The sequence below is a fragment of the Oncorhynchus gorbuscha genome, linkage group LG09, assembly GCF_021184085.1.
Source record: "Oncorhynchus gorbuscha isolate QuinsamMale2020 ecotype Even-year linkage group LG09, OgorEven_v1.0, whole genome shotgun sequence".
Lineage (NCBI taxonomy): Eukaryota > Metazoa > Chordata > Actinopteri > Salmoniformes > Salmonidae > Oncorhynchus > Oncorhynchus gorbuscha.
In genome coordinates this window covers 51,208,452-51,227,086 of record NC_060181.1, presented here as the reverse complement: position 1 = coordinate 51,227,086, position 18,635 = coordinate 51,208,452, and the positions used below count along the sequence as shown (strand labels likewise).

At 42.1% G+C, this 18,635-nt stretch overlaps 1 protein-coding gene across 1 annotated transcript in view; it reads right to left on the bottom strand.

Annotated features, from left to right (window-relative positions):
• The window catches only part of dnah7 (dynein, axonemal, heavy chain 7), a 224,626-nt gene that overhangs the window by 122,684 nt on the left and 83,307 nt on the right, over nucleotides 1–18,635 (bottom strand). Inside the window, 8 exon segments of the mRNA XM_046362668.1 lie at nucleotides 11–232; nucleotides 3,908–4,039; nucleotides 8,509–8,685; nucleotides 10,938–11,120; nucleotides 12,693–12,842; nucleotides 17,821–17,892; nucleotides 17,894–18,070; nucleotides 18,413–18,511. Of these exon segments, the coding sequence (XP_046218624.1) occupies nucleotides 11–232; nucleotides 3,908–4,039; nucleotides 8,509–8,685; nucleotides 10,938–11,120; nucleotides 12,693–12,842; nucleotides 17,821–17,892; nucleotides 17,894–18,070; nucleotides 18,413–18,511 (1,212 nt within the window).

Here is an 18,635-nt window from a genome sequence, read left to right as displayed (position 1 = left end):
CCAATCTCACCTCTTTAATGAAGCGATACTCATAGAGTGTGCCCTCTGTGGGCAGAGGCACAGTCAGCTGCTTGGCAGGAGACTCCACATGCTCTAGGATGCCATGGCGTGCCCGTGTCTCTTCGCTCAAGGCACCCTCCATCATTTCCCGAACCAGGCTGTCAAACTTCACCCGTCCGGACTCCGTACAGCTGGCACCCACCGACCACACCAGGCAGAAGATGAAGATGCCCTGTGGTGCCAAGATAGAAAGATAGTCAGAATCTCACAAAATGCTCACAATAAAGATTTATCAGGTGATAAAACACAAATGGAATGCAGGAAGGATTCCATTACACAGATTTGTATTTTTATCACTCGAGCATGGCTGACAATGTCAGGTAAGCAGGGAGTATAAATCAACGTAGAGGTATTCTTTCTGTTGCAGTTCCAAGAGACCGCCACAAACTCAGTAAAGCGCAATAAGGTAGAACAGAAAACCAGCAGGCTCCTGGACCTAGTAGGGTAAGAGTTGAATAACCCTGACTACAGAATATTTTTTTTTACAATATTCATATTTTTTTTTATTTAACCAACAAGTGATTTGTGTAAATAATATTTATGTCTTGATTAGCAAGCAGCTCCATAGCGTAGGCCTCAGTAAACCTTTATTTGCTAATAATGACAATGCTGTGTAGGATGTCTGATATGAAAAAAGACTGAAAAGCAGGTGGAGGACTTTTATTCTGTGATTGTGGAATGCGTGTGCTGATGTTAAACTTTGAATTGATTGGCTTCCGATCTCCACAGACAGGGACTACGGAAAAACATTTCACTTTGATATAAGTGCATTTTCGTAGCAGGTTATGAGAGCATATTAGCTAACCTTAACCTAATTCTCCTAACATGCTACAAAAAAAGTCATAGCTGTATCGAAGTGACGTGTTTTTAGGGAATTTTCCAGGGTGGTGGGTTTGGCGTGAGTATTCAGGACTTGGCCTACTGAGGCGAGGCTCACTCAAGACGGAAAGGGAAGGCTTTGACATTTTTGCCTCCGCTAGGAAACCGAATGCTGGTTGATAAGTGTGTGTCAGAAGATTGTGGAAGATTAAATACAAATGCAGATGTTGCCGGGTATGCGGGAAGGCCTGAATGTTGAGCCCTGACACACATACAAGCACTGTCCTTGACACAAACTGTTCGCACCTCTCTTGTTGGCAGTGAGAATATTATGTATTTATAAAGGTAATTTCCTGCAATTGTACCCGCGGTCGTATTGACGCCGTTCTGGGTCCAGATCCAGACCACGGTCTGCCTATTGAGAATGGCTGGCCTACGATAAACCCTACAACAAAAATAAACCATACAGCAAAAATGGTTATTAATTCAATGCTTTGATAAGAAGACGAGCTGAAACTAGCTGAAAGCAAAGAGGTTATCATCAGTATAGTATGCCACAGGAAGAATAATACCAAATATGTTTTATAACTAAACCAAGATAGACCACAGCCGGTCGTTTCCAATAGAAACAAATTAGTCATAGTGGGCAGAGCAGGCGAGGAGGTGGGCAGAGCCAAGCACGAGCTAGCCAGATCCTATTAGCCCATTCTAGCCCGCATCTGCATATTTCCATTAGAGAACACTTACTTGGTGAAGTGTGCGTGTGTAATAACTACATTTGCCTTTGCACAGCTTTTTTACAACTTTGGCAAGGGGTAAAGTCTACAAAACTTAGTCCACTCTGTTCAAAGCAGATTCTAGTTTTGACAACAAAATACTATAGAGATCAAAATTATTCATCAATGAGAAAACTGTGGGTTGGACTGTGGGTGAGGTTTATGACCTCCCCATAAATACCTTTCTCCCTTTCCTCTCTCTTGAATCTACAGAAGGACTCTTGAAAAGCCTTTGTTAAACATAGAGAGTCTGGGAACATCAAAAGGTGTTGGGAAAGGAACCACATTTAATCCAACCAGCTGAAAATATGCGTTGGTACTTAAAGAATATGATGACAGATCAGTTGTCATCTGAGACATTATCACTAATGATAGGATGACAAACTGTATTTTGGAAAGTCTACACATTATAGTTATCAGATTCACATGGAATTGTTGTGCAATTTAAATGTTTAAATATGAAACTATTTGTGAAAAGATTACATGTCATTTTAGCTTCCAAATGAGAGAATTGGATTTTCATGAGTGAACTATGCTCAACTCAGAGGCCCTGCCCATGTGAACAGACATTGGTTATAAACTATGAAACACGCCCTCCTCTCCCCTTCTATATTATATAGAAGCCTTTGACGAAAATGTAACTTTCTGTTCCGAGGACGTTAAGGCGACAGTCCCACGTTAAAAGGGCTCAGATAATAAGCTGTTCCAAGGACGTGTGGACTTGAGGTCCCCACGTTGAAAGGACAAAGACCACCTACAGAACTAAGCCAACCTCAGCAAGAATCTAACGAAATTAGGTGACGACCTACAAGCCAGAAGGATGAATTTCGACTAAACCAGCCAGAATATAGCACAAGCTTAAAAGTATGGCAACTTGGTATGAACTTTGAACTCTTATTCACTCCAGAAGTGATACCTCCTAGCCGTTGAGTTAGCAGCAGTCGCTAAACGTGGGCTAGAAGAGGACGGACAGAGTATCCAATTTACCACGCTCCAGTTCACCACTAGACATTCTTCAGAGGACCAGAGATCCACAAAGGGCAAACCCGGCCTTCCATCGACGAACAATCTATCAAAGCGCAGCTCAGAGTAAATATTTATTGCATTCTCCTTTTCCAAATGGGCGGTTATTTCGAATGCATAAGAGTTTGTATTTACGATAGCATAGCTTCTCCCGTTGTTACTCAGTCTTCCCGCTCACTCAAACCCAACCACCTCTCTTTGTGTAACCAGCTGTCGTATCTGTTCCGTCCACCAGGGATGTTTTCTTTATGACATCATTTCTCATCAATGTATGATCCATTCTGTGTGATTATTCAGGTATTTAGTAAATAAATAATTAAACCAAATGTTCTATTGCTGATTCAACTTGTTAGCCAGGGTTCGTGAAGATAACCAATAATTTATCACTTTGAGATTAGACTAAACAAGGTGACGATTAAAAATTGACCGCTGTTGATGTAAAATATTACTAGGTCTATTTATTTATTCGGAAGATAACAGCTCTATAAACGTTATTTTGTGGTTAATTAAGAAATTATTTTATAGAATAGCATGTCTTATCACTTAATCTGGCATAGCCAAAGAAACGACAAAATCCATATTTTCCCACTGCCAGCCACTGGGCTTCCTCTTACAATCATATTTGGTAGTGAGTGGAAACACCAAGTGGATGCTTCACATTTATACATAAGGGGAAATATCTGTCTCATTGTTCTATCTGTGATAATACCACTGCTTTCACAATATATGATTCATTCAGCACAGAAACACCAAAAGGAACTGGTTCATCAACTAAAACATTTTGGGTCTCAGTGGAGGTGGTACTTTTTTTATAGCTTTTACATTTATTTTACCAAACAAGTGGATATCAATCAGGGATACATTCAGAGAGATAACCCTCTTTTAATCATGTTCATGAGAAGGTGGCAACTACTTCTCTGAACTGAAAGTTAACAGTATTTAGTGTTTTCAAACTCATTTAGAATGAAGTACCTATTAATTGATTCAAAATGGTCAACTATTAAATTGTCTACTTAAAATGTTACGGTTACATTGTGCACGGTGTGTGTGACAGAGTGCTTCATCTGGGTAACGTTTATTAGGCACAGAACAGAATAAAACAGGAACCTCTCATACTTGTCCAATAAGAAACATTAATGTTCAGTTTCCATAGCAGAGCGTTTAAAATGTTTTCCATTCCATGCCCTAATGAACACGACCCTCGCCACAGGGCCTCTCCCACCCCTCACCTCTAGCCAGGAGCAGATGTCCCTCTCATTCATGCCCTTCATCGTGACCTCCTCGCTGTACTCGTCCATCATGCAATCCATCAAGTTCATCAGTGAGTTCACCAGGTTTGTGTCTGATGTCGGGGAGAGCTCCTGGAACAGGTACACAACCAATATACAGCTTCAGGAAAAAGTATGTGAACCCTTTCGAAATACCTGAATTTCTGCATAAATTCGTCATAAATTTGATCTGATCTTCATCTAGGTCACAACAATATACAAACACAGTCTGCTTAAGCTAATAACACACAAACAAATATAGGTTTTTATGTCTTTATTGAACATTCACAAAGCAGGGTGGGAAAAGTATGTGAACCCTTGGATTTAATAACGGTTTGACCCTCCTTTGACAGCAATAACCTCAAACAAACGTTTTCTGTAGTTGCGGATCAGACCTGCACAACAGTCAGGAGGAATTTTGGACCATTCCTCTTCCTACAAAACTGTTTCAATTCTGCAATATTCTTGGGATTGTCACACCCTGATCAGTTTCACCTGTCCTCGTTATTGTCTCCACCCCCTCCAGGTGTCGCTTGTTTTCCTCAGCGTATTTATCCTTGTTTCCTGTCTCTGTGCCAGTTCGTCTGTATGTTTCTAAGTCAACCAGTGTTTTTCCCCGTTCTCCTGCGTTTTGCATTCTCCTTTTTCTAGTCCTCCTAGTTTTGACCCTTACCTGTTTCTGGACTTTGTACCATTCTGCCTGCCTTGACCACGAGCCTGTCTGCCACTCTGTACCTCCTGGACTCTGATCTGGTTTTGAACTTTATGCCTATCCCTTTGGATTAATAAACATTTTAAGACTCCAACCATCTGCCTCCTGTGGCTCCATTTGGGTCTCGCCTTAATAGGGATGTCTGGTGTGAACTGCTCTCTTGAGGTCATGCCACAGCATCTCATTCGGGTTGAGGTCAGGACTCTGACTGGGCAATTCCAGAAGGTGTATTTTCTTCTGTTAAAGCCATTCTGTGTTTTGGGTCATTGTCCTGTTGCATCACCCAACTTCTGTTGAGCTTCAAATGGCGGACAGATAGCCTAACATTCTCCTGCAAAACGTCTGGATAAACTTGGGAATTAATTTTTCTGTCGACGTTAGCAAGCTGTTCAAGCCCTGAGGCAGCAAAGCAGCCCCAAACCACGATGCTCCTTACACCATACATTACAGTTGGGATGGGTTTTTGATGTTGGTGTGCTGTGCATTTTTTTTCTCCACATGTTGTGTGTTCCAAACAACTCAACTGTAGGTTCACCTGTCCACAGAATATTTTTCCAATAGCGCTGTGGAACACCCAGCTGCACTTTTGCAGATTTCAGATGAGCTGCAATGGGTTTTTTTGGACAGAAGTGGCTTCTTCCGTGGTGTCCACCCATGAACACGATTCTTGTTTAGTGTTTTACATATCATAGATTGGTCAACAGCGATGTTCGCATGTTCCAGAGATTTCTGTAAGTCTTTAGCTGACACTCTAGGATTCTTAACCTCATTAAGCATTCTGCGTTGTGCTCTTGCAGTCTTCTTTGCAGGACGGCCACTCCTAGGGAGAATAGCAACAGAGCTGAACTTTCTCCATTTAAAGACAATTTGTCTTACCGTGGACTGATGAACATCACGGCTCTTAAGAGATACTTTTGTAACTCTTTCCAGCTTTATGCAAGTCAACCATTCTTAATCTTGGGTCTTCTGAGATCTATTTTCTATGAGGCATTGTTCACATCAGGCAACGCTTCTTGTGAATAGCAAACTCACATTTGTGTGAGTGTTTTTTATAGGGCAAGGCAGCTCCAACCAACCTCTCCAGGTTAGCTGACTCCTGACTACAATTAGCTTTTGGAGAAGTTATTTGCCTAGTGGTTCACATACTTTTTCCAACCTACACTGTGAATGTTTACATGATGTATTCAACAGACAAGAAAAATACAATAATTTGTGTGTTATAGTGTATTTAAACTGTTTGTCTGTTGTGACTTAGATGAAGATCAGATCAAATTTGAAGACCAACTTATGCAGAAATCCAGGTAATTCCAAAGGTTTGATCTAGAGGCGAAAGAAACGCACACCTACTTAGGCGAGGTGCTGGCTAGCAGCGTAGAACACCTAAAATTAAGGGAGAGCCGCACTCTAGGTGCTCAGATGCAATAAATTGATAAACAACGTTTTGACAGATAAGCTGTCTTCATCAGGGTATAATGACAAACACTGCGGGGTGACTAGTTTATATATTGTCAAAGGAATTGACCAATGATTTCAATTGCAAAGGGTTCGCATACTTTTTATTCCCACTGTAATTCCAATCAAATCAAATTGTATTTCTCACATGCCCCGAATACAACAGGTTACCATGAAATTCAGTTTTAAGAATAGAGTTTACGAAATAAACTAATTTTAAAAAGTGTGTGTGTGTGTGTGTGTGTGTGTGTGTGTGTGTGTGTGTGTGTGTGTGTGTGTGTGTGTGTGTGTGTGTGTGTGTGTGTGTGTGTGTGTGTGTGTGTGTGTGTGTGTGTGTGTGTGTGTGTGTGTGTATGGGCAGGGCTACAGGTTAGTCGAGGTAATGTGTACACTAGGTAGGGGTAAAGTGACTATGCATATATAATAAACAGTGAGTAGCAGAATGCAAGTAGTCCAGGTGGCTTGAGGTAGTAGCTGTTAGGGAGCCGTTGGACTTATACTTGGCACTCCGGTACTGCTTGCCGTGTAGTAGCAGAGAGAACAGTCTATGACCTGGGTGACTGGAGTCTTTGACAATTTTTTGGGCCTTCCTCTGACACTGCCTAGTATATAGTGATATAGTGACCGTTCTCTCTGCCACCCGCAAGCTTGGCCCCAGTGATGTCCTGGTCTGTATGCACTACTCTCTGTAGCACCTTACGGTCGGATGCCGAACAGTTGCCATACCAGTCAGGATGCTCTCAATGGTGCAGCTGTAGAACTTTTTGATGATCTGGGGACCCAGCCAAATCTTTTCAGTCTCCAGAGGGGGGAAAAGGTGTTGTGCCTTCTTCACAACTTTGTTGGTGTGTTAGGATTATGACAGTGTGTTGGTGATGTGGACACCAAGGAACTTAAAACTTTCAACCAACTCCACATCAGCCCCAGCCTGTTCGGCCCTCCTTTTCCTGTAGTCCACGATCATCTTCTTTGTCTTGCTCACATTGAGGGAGAGGTTACCAGGTCTCTGACCACACTGCCAGGTCTCTGACCTCCTCCCTATAGGCTGACTCATCGTTGTCAGTGATCAGGGCTAACACTGTTGTGTCGTCAGCAAACTTAATGATGGTTTTGGAGTCGTGCTTGGCCACGAAGTCGTGGGTGAACAGGGAGTACAGGAGGGGACTAAACGCGCACCCTTGAGGGGCCACCATGTTGAGGACCAGCGTGGCAGATGTGTTGTCTACCCTTACCACCTGGGGGCGGCCTGTCAGGAAGTCCATGATCCAGTTGCAGAGGTAGGTGTTTAGTCCCAGCGTCCTGAGCTTAGTGATGAGCTTTGTGTACCACTCCTTGAAAGCGGCAGCTCTAGCCTTAAACTCGGTGCAGACGTTGCCTGTAATCCATGGCTTCTGGTTGGGCTATGTACGTTAAGGTCACAGTGGGGACGACGTCGTGAATGTACTTATTGATGAAGCCGGTGACTGAGGTGGTACACTGCTCACTGCCATTGGATGATTCTGGAACATATTCCAGTCTGTGATAGCAAAACAGTGCTGTAGCGTAGCATCCACGTCTTCTGACTACTTCCGTATTGAGTGTGTCACTGGTTGTTTTTACTTGTGAGCAGGAATCAGGAGGATAGAATTATGTTCCGATTTACCAAATGGGCGAGGGCGAGCTTTGTACACGTCTCTGTGTGTGGAGTAAAGGTGGTCTAGAGATGTTTTTCCCCTCCGGTTGCACATGTGACATTCTGGTAGAAATGAGGTAAAAACGGATTTAAGTTTGCAGCTAGGAGTGCCGCTTCTGGATGATCATTTTCTTGTTTGTTTATGGCCTTATACAGCTCGTTGAGTGCGGTCTTAGTGCCAGCGTCGGTTTGCGGAAAATAGACAGCTACGAAAAACCTTGACACTTCCTCAATATTAGACATCGCGCACCAGCTGTTATTGACAATAATACAGACCCCTACCCCTCGTCTTACCAGACGTAGCTGTTCTGTCTTGCCGATGCACGGGAAATCCAGCCAACTGTGTATTATCCGTGTCGTCGTTCAGCCACGACTCGGTGAAACATAATTATGGTTTTGGGACTTGCCTGGGAGCAGCATTATATCCTTTGCGCCTGACTCATTAAAGAAAACATATTTGTCCAGTTCAAGGTGAGTAATCGCTGTTCTGATATCCATATATTCTAGCCTATTCTGAATTCACTATACAACTTCAATGATTGCCAGGTCAAAAAACGTATACAACTGTAAATACACTAGTCACTAATTTGAATGAAAACCAGAAGAGACAGTAGTCCTGGAGGACTGGAGTTGAGAAACCATTGGATAACATGGTGTGCATGATGTTTAATATAAATATATTTATGGGAATGTCCAATATAGAATGACTACATCTTTGAATTGTACCTGGGTAGCCTTGCGTATCAGCTGGAGGCAGGCCGGCAGCATCCGGTCAAAGAGACCAGTGATGAGGTCCTTGTGCATGGCGTTGACTGTGGTGGGCAGTGTGTTGAGCCAGGACAACATGAGGGGCCGCCAGCCCAGCATGTGAGGCTCCATGTAGATCATGCCACAGCGAGACACCTGTTAAAAAAAAAAACACAAACAAGTTGGTCTTTTAGGCTATAGAAGGTTGTAGCTCAGCCACTGAATGTCATAGAAATGAACCAAAAGATATCCTTACAGCTTGTTTAGAGCAAAGAACATTGTGGACCGAAGCACCGTTATAGATCACTTTATATTCATCAGATCTGTCATAGTGCATGGTGGGTGGAGGAATTGGCCATCAAATCTATGGATAGCAGCCTATAGCCTAGTTTGGTCTGCCAAATAGGTAGACCTACCTCATATTTATTAAATAGGAAGAAATATACTCCAACACAAAGCCCTCTTGTTGTTAGTATAGTTAAATTAAAATGAAGGTTGAAACTATTTCTGACTGATTGTGCCGCGGATGCTGCTTCAAATTTCAGCACCACAATGTTAGTTACTCGAATCTGGCTTATTGTGAGGTCAATAATTGTGATAAATAGCTTCCAAATTGGCAAGAAACATTGCTTTTATTAAAATCAATTAAAGTAGTAGAAAGCTATCAAAGCTGGCCAATAAAGTATTCATACCCCTTGACTTATTCCATGTGTTGTTGGGTTACAGCCTTTAATCAATTCAAAATTGATTAAATATACTGTATATGTTTTACACATCTACACACACATCTACACACAATACCCCATAATGACAAAGTGAAACCATGTTTTTAGACATTTTTGAAATACAAAAATATATTTTACATAAGTATTCACACCTCTGAGTGAATACATGTTAGAATCACCTTTGGCAGCTATTACAGCTGTGAGTCTTTCTGGTTAAGTCTTCCCGAGAGCTTTGCACAACTGAATTGTGCAATGTATGCACATTATTCTTTAAAAAAATATATATATATTATTATATTATTATTATTATATTAATAATAATTCAAGCTTCAATTTGGTTGGTGATCATTGCTAGACAGACTTAAAAATGTATTGCCATTGATTTTCAAGCCAATTTAAGTCAAAAAAGTAACTCGGCCACTCAGGAAAAATGTCGTCTTAGTAAGCAACTCCACTGTATATTTGGCCTGTTTTAGGTAATTGTCCTGATAAAAGGTGAATTTGTCTCCCAGTGTCTGTTGGAAAGCAGAATGTACCAGGTTTTCCTCTAGGATTCTGCCTGTACTTAGCTCTATTCCATTTTCTTTACGATGAAAATCCCCTTGTCCTTGCCGATGACAAGCTTACCCATAACATAACGTGGCCACCACCATGCTTGTAAATATGATGAGTGGTACTCAGTGATGTGTTGTGTTGGATTTCACGCCAAGATAATACTTTGTATTCAGGACATTAAGTTATTTCCTGACCATAACATGACCTTACCAGAAAAAAAGTATTATGTGGATTATAATTCATGGGAACACTTTTCGTTAGGGCAAATCAAGTCTGACATTTTAAAGTGGAAAGTACAACTTTATAGAAGCCTTTTTAAACCTTGAATACACAAGTTTGCATTTCCTGCTGTGCATGAAAATTCCTGCAACAACAGGATGATCAAATTAAGATACGTTTTTTGTACAGTTTTAGCCCTACCCCTATAAGAGCCCCAAGTTTTTCTTAGTCAGGTTATGTGGTAAGAGAAAACGCTGGACACTACATATGCTGAACTTTGTGCACAGGACTACTGCATCAATGAAACAGTCCTTGTCATACTTAATGTGTTCACAGAAAATCCAAGTGGACTGTATTATATAATTACCAACATGCACAAACTCTGCGACACATACATAGAGTGCCATTGGTCCTTCTGGTGTCAATTTGTCTGTAATTGTGACTGTAATTATGCGCTAAGAGGATTGGTCTCTCCCTTTAGTGACCCGCATTGTGACAGTGTGGAGGCTGATGCCGTTACACAATACTGTACAAGAAGTCTGCCCCAGTTATGCTACTGCATATCTGACTTCTTTCTCTAAGACATCAGAGAGAATGTTTACCTGATGCTTGTTTTGTTTGGGCCATTAAATCTCATGAAATCCCCCTGATGTTTCCTGACATAACACAGTGCAGATAATAAATGCATAATTGATAGTGACTTTAAGTTGGTTAAAAGATTTGTGATCTGTAATAGTCGAGATTGAATGAGGCCATGATTTATGCATCAAGATGTGAAGAATATAATGATATTGCTTGCTGATAATACTTCAATTAGCCCTTACAGAACTTATTCTCCCACCATTATCAGTGCTGTATGTATTTGAGAACTAAAGATTGCCTCAATAGAACTACAACTCCCAGTCTCACCGTGGCTGGGGAGGCCACCTCCAGGTCCATGGGCTCGAATATGAGGCTCATCTGCGGGGACATCTGAATGATCTCTCCGCTCATCAGGCACAGCTTCTTATTGTCGTCCAGCACCGTGTTCATGTTCTCGATCCACACAGCATCCACCGGCCCGTCAAAGATCAGCCACTTCCTGTCCGGACTCTAAGGATGGAAAGAGGTATGTACTTTCTAACTATCACACACTATCAGTTTTCAAGTAGCACAAAAGAGGAGTGGACCCATGTGCACCCAGATGATTACGTGGCTGTGTGGGTGCTAACGAGTGAAGCCTCCCACTCTCTCAATCTTTGCTGTCACCACAGGTTATGGTCATGCCAGTTTCAGTCTTAAATAAAATAGCTAATGTAATAGGAAAACTACAGCAAAGGGAGATCCTGCAGTGCTCAAAGTTTTTTGAAGGATTGGGGAGACATTAGTGGAGCTCCATGTTTCTGAAAGGCTTAAAAGTACATTTTAAGAAATATAGATTAACCAATAATCATATGCACATATTCATACTTTCCCTGACACTATTCACCTCAAGTCCAACTTTGAAGGTCATTACAGGCCTCAAGTACAAAAAATGTAGCGTTCCAGAACTGATGTAAATTAACACATACACATGCATAATGGAGGTTGACATCAAGCATCAATTCTCCAATGAGAAAGCTGGCAGGAGTTCTGGTTAAATTGATTTGTTATAATATAAACAACTCGAGATGCGATCGGCTTGGGCCATCTGGTGCTCGAGAAAGCATAATGTAATCATCTGACAGAAAACATTACTTAAAAAGATCTCCCTGAACCGGGGGGGGGGTGAATCACAAAGTATGCAGATGCTTCCTGTGTCAAAGCTAATGATTTCAAATTAAAGTGCCAAGAATTTACTGGATTTAGTGTGTTAAATAACAAGCAGGAATTAAAGTATTCTAGCCTAGTGAAGCCAGGCATCGTTCGATGGTACGCACTTTAATGCTTTAATACATAAATTGTCAAAACATATTGAAAATACCTATGTACTTCAATACCTCATGTTGATAAGTGAAATATTTTGGGAAAAAACAACATGCTCCTGAAGAGAAGTATGATCAAAAGGTGTCAAAGCTACCCGTTGTTTCTGTCAATTACAATTGTTGACTGAGAAATAAATAGTTTAAGAGGGAAATTAAGATATTTTACTCTCATTCTGTCATTTCTAACAGCCTCCTAGACGAAGGTCTCACAGCATTTGACCCACTGCAGTGACACCAAGTTAATTCCCTTGAGTTATTGATCTCTGTGAACATCTTAATCTCATTTTAAAAGGTTATAATCCACAGATTGTCACTAAAATCCCTGTTTCCATGGAAACAGTACATGGCAGCAGAACCATATAATTAAGGCCCGAGGAGGTGTGGTATATGGCTAATATACCACGGCTAAGGGCTGTTCTTAAGCTCCACACAATGCGGAGTGCCTGGACACAGCCCTTAGCCATTGTATATCGGACATATATCACAAACCCCAGAGTAGCTTTATTGCTATTATAAACTGGTTACCAACGTAATTAGAGCAGTACTATTAAATATTGTGTCATACCTGTGGTATACGGTCTGATATACCAATCAGAATTCATGGCTCAAACCACACAGTTTATAATTAGTTTTGTCATTTCGGTTTCTGTCGGAATGTTCTGAGTGCCACTTTCTCCAGTTTTTTTCTGTTTTTGGAGTTGACCGTGGATGACAATTTTACCTGAGAGCAGGCGAAGGCTCTGTAGCTGACCGCCAGGATGCCGTCCGACCACTCGTGAGAGACTGGGTCAAACTGACCGTACAGCTGGCCCATGGTGATGGACTTGGGATTTATAACCGTGATTTGGACCCGGTTTTCATCCATTAAACCCTACAGTACATAGACCACACACACAGACACACACACACAAAATTAGCTGATTAGCAACATTATCTGTGGACAATAGAAACCAGTTACTTATAATAGATAACAGATCCAAGCCCATCTGAAAGCACCAGAAAAAAAGACAGCTAGAACACAATGTAGATTAGGCTAGCACCTCATTTGACCACACTTCCTCTGCCAAGGCATAAATCGCCTCAGAGATCAATGTCTCCATGATAAAAAGCTTCTCCAAACAAAGGAGAGCCAAAACCACAGCGAGTGGCATTTCTGAGTGGAGCTGTCAGACAGTGTTACAAAGGAAGCGGAAGCTTGCGGAAATGAGAGGAGGATGGACATGACGGGCCGTCTAGAGTTGCCGGGGACGATGATAAATGTGACATCATTCAGCATTCCATCATTTGCCATTCTGTCTCCTCCCAGGGAACGCTAGAAGGCCTCTCAGGCATGTAAACACCTAACTGCTGTGCTGTGCTTGTCTGGGAAACAGTGATGTCTAGTAAACAGTGCAGAAGCGGACCAACTACAGGGAAAGGATGTACTAACTAGACAAAGTTCTAGCCCAGGAGTATGCTTCGGTGGTAGCACAGGAGCTCTGGCCGGGCTAGCTTCAAGCTAAGTGGATGGGAACGCTAGCCAGGAGTAGTCATCCAGGGTTGCGGTTAGCTTGTTAGCTAGTTGCGAAGATCCAGATGAAAAGGTTCCGTTTGCGGTGGGAATCCGGGGATAAAAATAATAGGTCCGTTATGCTCTGGTTAGAGTCGCGTTGTTCGAACTGGCGAGAGCTTTCCGAGCTAAAGGTTAGCTGATGACCGCTAGCAATGGTTTGCTGACTGATAGCTGGTAGTTAGCTGGCTAGCTTCAGTTGAGGGGTTCCGGATCCGAAGTAAATATAAATACTTTAGTAAAAAAAGCAGATCCACGCTACATTGGGTGAGGCGGGTTGCAGGAGAGTATGTTAAATATGTATGTTAAAAAAAATATGTTAAAAATATGTTAAAAAAACGAATATATACAAGGGACACGACACGACAAGAAGTCTGACTGCTACGCCATCTTGGATCAAAGATCATTGCAAACTACTCCCACCTGGTCACCCCCTCTTTCAAAAATGATCCTCTGGCAGACTGGTTCAGGTCAATCATGACCAAAACCAACCGCCAACTGAACAGTTTCTTTCCCAGTGCTGCGGCCCTCACCAACCGGCCATCTGGACCATAGAGACTAAAGGACTATGCACCTTATTTTGCACACCACATCAAGCCATCGCTGAACTGTACACAAAATAACTGCACCACACTCTGTTAATCTCTCTACATTTAGATACACTGACCGTACAAAACATTATTTCCTTGACATAGGCTGACCAGGTGAATCCAGATGAAAGTTATGATCACGTATTGATTCACTAATTAAATCCACTTCATTTCATTGACGTTGAAGGGAAAGAGGCATGTTAAAGAAGGATTTGTAAGCCTTGAGACAATTGAAACATGGATTGTGTATGTGTGCACAATTCATAGGGTGAATGGGCAAGACAAAATATTTAAGTCTTTGTACGCGGTATGGTAGTAGGTGCCAGACGCTGTAACGTGTGCGCTCGGGGAGTCGGGAAGCAAGTTTAGGGAGTGAGTGTTGTAATAAATAAATGAAACAATAAACACGTAACACAAACAACGCACCGACATGAAAACAGGGTCAAAAACACCTGAGGAAAGTACCAAGGGGAGTGACAGATATTGGGAAGATAATCAAGGAGGTGATGGAGTCCAGGTGAGTGTCATGAGGCGCTGGTGAGCTTGATGATGGTGACAGGTGTGCAGGATAATCAGCAGCCTGATGACCTAGAGGCCAGAGAGGGACTACATGTGACCACACCACCTCCCTGACGTGCGGCTCCAGCCACAGGACGCCGAAACAAAGGGGTCGAACACGTGGATACGGAGCGGACCGGTCACCCCTGCTGAGGCGCGGGAACCTGTCGAGCCGGCACGGAGCTGGAACCTGACAGACCAGCTGAGGCAGGGGAGCCTGGCGATCCGGCTGAGGCATGGGAGCCTGATGAGCCGGTGGAAGCAGGTGAGCCTGGCGATCCGGCTGAGGCATGAAAGCCAGACGAGCCGGCTGAGGCATGAGAGCCAGACGAGCTGGCTGAGGTATGAGAGCCTGGCGATCTGAGAGCCTGTAGCAGCTCCCAGACAAATTTACACTGACACAAAAACAAACAAAAAACACTCCCTGATGCTTCTTTTTGGTGAGGTGCTATTCTGTAACGACAATGCTAAGAGTTGAGAAGAAAGTTCAGGGAGTGAATGTTTTAACAAATAAATGAAACAAACACGTAACACAAACAATGCACCGACATGAAAACAGAGTCAATAACACCTGAGGAAAGAACCAAGGGGAGTGACAGATATAGGGAAGATAATCAAGGAGGTGATGAAATCCAGGTGAGTGTCATGAGGCGCTGGTGCCATTGACGATGGTGACAGGTGTGCGGAATAATCAGCTACCTGATGACCTAGAGGTCGGAGAGGGAGTATATGTGACAGACGCACCGGTTTGAGTGTGTCAAGAACTACAACACTGCTGGGTTTTTCACACTCAACAGTTTCCTGTGTGTATCAAGAATGGTCCACCACCCAAAGGTCATCCAACCAACTTTACACAACTGTGGGAAGCATTGTAGTCAACATCGGCCAGCATCACTATGGAATGCTTTCCAAGCCTTGTACAGTCCACGAATTGAGGCTGTTCTGAGGGCAAAATGGGATGCAACTGAATATTAGGACAGGTATGCCTAATGTTTTGTACACTCATATGGCAAAATTGCACATCCATCAAGGGAAGGATTTAGACACGTTAACTTTCTCCACATTTTGTTAGGTTACAACATTATTCTAAAATGTATTCAATTGTTTTTCCCCCCTCATCCATGTATACACAATACCCCATAATGACAAAGCAGGCTATGGCAAAAAGCTGTTTGGTTCAGCTGTCGCAACTCGCGGAGAGGAAGAACTTTGCAGGTGTTTCTGATTAATAAACAATGCCATGCTGGTGGATGGTAACATTCAAATGAATCCCAGGCCTGAAAAGAAATGTAGATTAAAAAGTATTAGCACGTTATCACAGAGAAAACACATGCAAAAGACACAGAAAATATTGAAGTTACCAGTTCGGCTTTCCCACTTCAAGCCCAAATATATCATATTTAGACTAAGAATATCACTTATTGACTTAAATTATTGTGCAACTTCATAGGTAAGCTATTGGCATCATCTTTCAGCTGAAAAAAAGTGGGCCTTTAATAACTTCTTAGGGCTGAAATGCCATTAATGGGATCGATATGACAACAGCCAGTGAAAGTGCAGGGCGCCAAATTCAAAACAGAAATCTCATAATGTAAATTCCTCAAACATACTTATACCATTTTAAATTTTAAATGTAATCTTGTTGTTAATCCCACCACAGTGTTCGATTTCAAATAGGCTTTACAGCGAAAGCACCACAAACAATTATGTTAGGTCAGAGCCAAGCCACAGAAAAATACAGCCATTTTTTCAGCAAAAGAGAGGAGTCACAGAAAGCAGAAAAAGAGAACATGAATCACTAACCTTTGATGATCTTCATCAGATGACACTCATAGGACTTCATGTTACACAATACATGTATGTTTTATTTGATAAAGTTCATATTTATATAAAACAATCTCAGTATACATTGGCACGTTATGTTCAGTAGTTCCAAAAACATCCGGTGATTTTGTAGAGAGCCACATCAATTTACAGAAATACTCATTATAAATGTTGATGAAAATACAAGTTCTATGCATTGAACTTTAGATACACTTCTCCTTAATGCAACCGCTGTGTCAGATTTCAAAAAAGCTTTACGGAAAAAGCAAATAATCTGAGTACGGCGCTTAGACAACAAATACATATATCCGCCATGTTGGAGTCAACAGAAGTCAGAAATAACTTTATAAATATTCACTTACCTTTGATGATCTTCATCAGAATGCACTCCCAGGTATCCCAGTTCCACAATAAATGTTTGATTTGTTCAATAATGTCCATCATTTATGTCCAAATAGCTACTTTTGTTAGCGCGTTTGGTAAACAAATCAAAACTCACAAAGCACGTTCACTAGTTGCAGACGAAATGTCAAAATGTTCCGTGACAGTCCGTAGAAACTTGTCAAATGATGTATGGAAACAATCTTTAGGATGTTTTTAACAAAAGGCTAAGCTTGAGAGCTAGCATATTCATTTCATTTCATTTGCGATTTTCATGAATAGTTAACGTTGTGTTATGGTAATGAGCTTGAGGCTGTATTCACGATCCCGGATCCGGGATGGCTTAGTATCAAGAGGTTTTAACAATAATATTCCAAAGGAACGGGAGATACCTCACATGTCAAATGTGCGTGACTGCTGGCAGACCTCGGACTCATTCCCCTCTCATTCAGCCCCCCCTTCATAGTAGAAGCATCAAACAAGTTTCTAAAGACGGTTGACATCTAGTGGAAGCCTTAGGAAGTGCAAGATGACCAATATCCCACTATCTTCGAAAGGGGCTGAGTTGAAAATCGACCAACCTCAGATTTCTCACTTCCTGGTTGGATTTTTTCTCAGGTTTTTACCTGCCATATTAGTTCTGTTATACTCACAGACATCATTCAAACAGTTTTAGAAACTTCAGAGTTTATATGCAAATATACTAATAATATGCATATATTAGCAACTGGGACTGAGGAGCAGGCAGGTTACTCTAGGCACCTTATTCATCCAAGCTACTCAATACTGTCCCCCAGCCAAAGGCCTTTAAAGGGGTTTTAGACACAGAATTGAACTAAAATGCCATATCTTAATGTGATCCAGTTTCACACAGCAGGAAAATTATCCTGCAGCAGCAGGATGATCAAAAGAAGATATGGCATCTATATGTAAGAAGTGAAAGTTACCTTCTCACAGATGTCTTGTAGGGCTGCTGCCAGCACCCGGTAGGCGCACGTCTTCCCACCAAAGGGCTCCCCCCACCAGCATAAAGCCGTGGCGCACGATCATCATCTCAAAGATCTGCAGGATCTTCTCTGCGAAGAAGTCTGTCACCTGCAGGTTCATCTTATCGCTGTTCTCTTTGATGGCCTCCAGCAGGAGACGATAGTCCGGTTTGGGGAGTTTGACCCCGGGGAACAGATCAGAGGTGATGCCCTGGGAAGATGCACACGTATAGGGGTGGGTTAACATCTCACAGCAAGAACTAGCAAATCTGGTGCAGTCCATGAGGAGGTGATGCACTACAGTACTTAATGCAGCTGGTGGCCACACCAGACTGTTACTTTTGATTTTAACCCCCGCCCTTTGTTCAGGGACATATTATTCCATTTCTGTTAGTCCCATTCAGTTTATGTCTCAGTTATTGAATCTTGTTATGTTCATACAATTATTAACACATGTTAAGTTTGCTGAAAATAAACGCAGTTGACAGTGAGAGGATGATTGTTTTTTTGCTGAGTTTATATTGTCAGGAAGTGACTTTGCAAACTATCTCACCCCAAAGAGCGGTAGATCATGAGCCAGGAACTTGGGCAGGTTGACGTCAATGATGGACCTAAGCAACAGGATGTCTTCATTTTCATCAGGATACTTCAGCTGTGACACGTGAGAGAGAGAGAGAGAGAGAGAGAGAGAGAGAGAGAGAGAGAGAGAGAGAGAGAGAGAGAGAGAGAGAGAGAGAGAGAGAGAGAGAGAGAGAGAGAGAGAGAGAGAGAGAGAG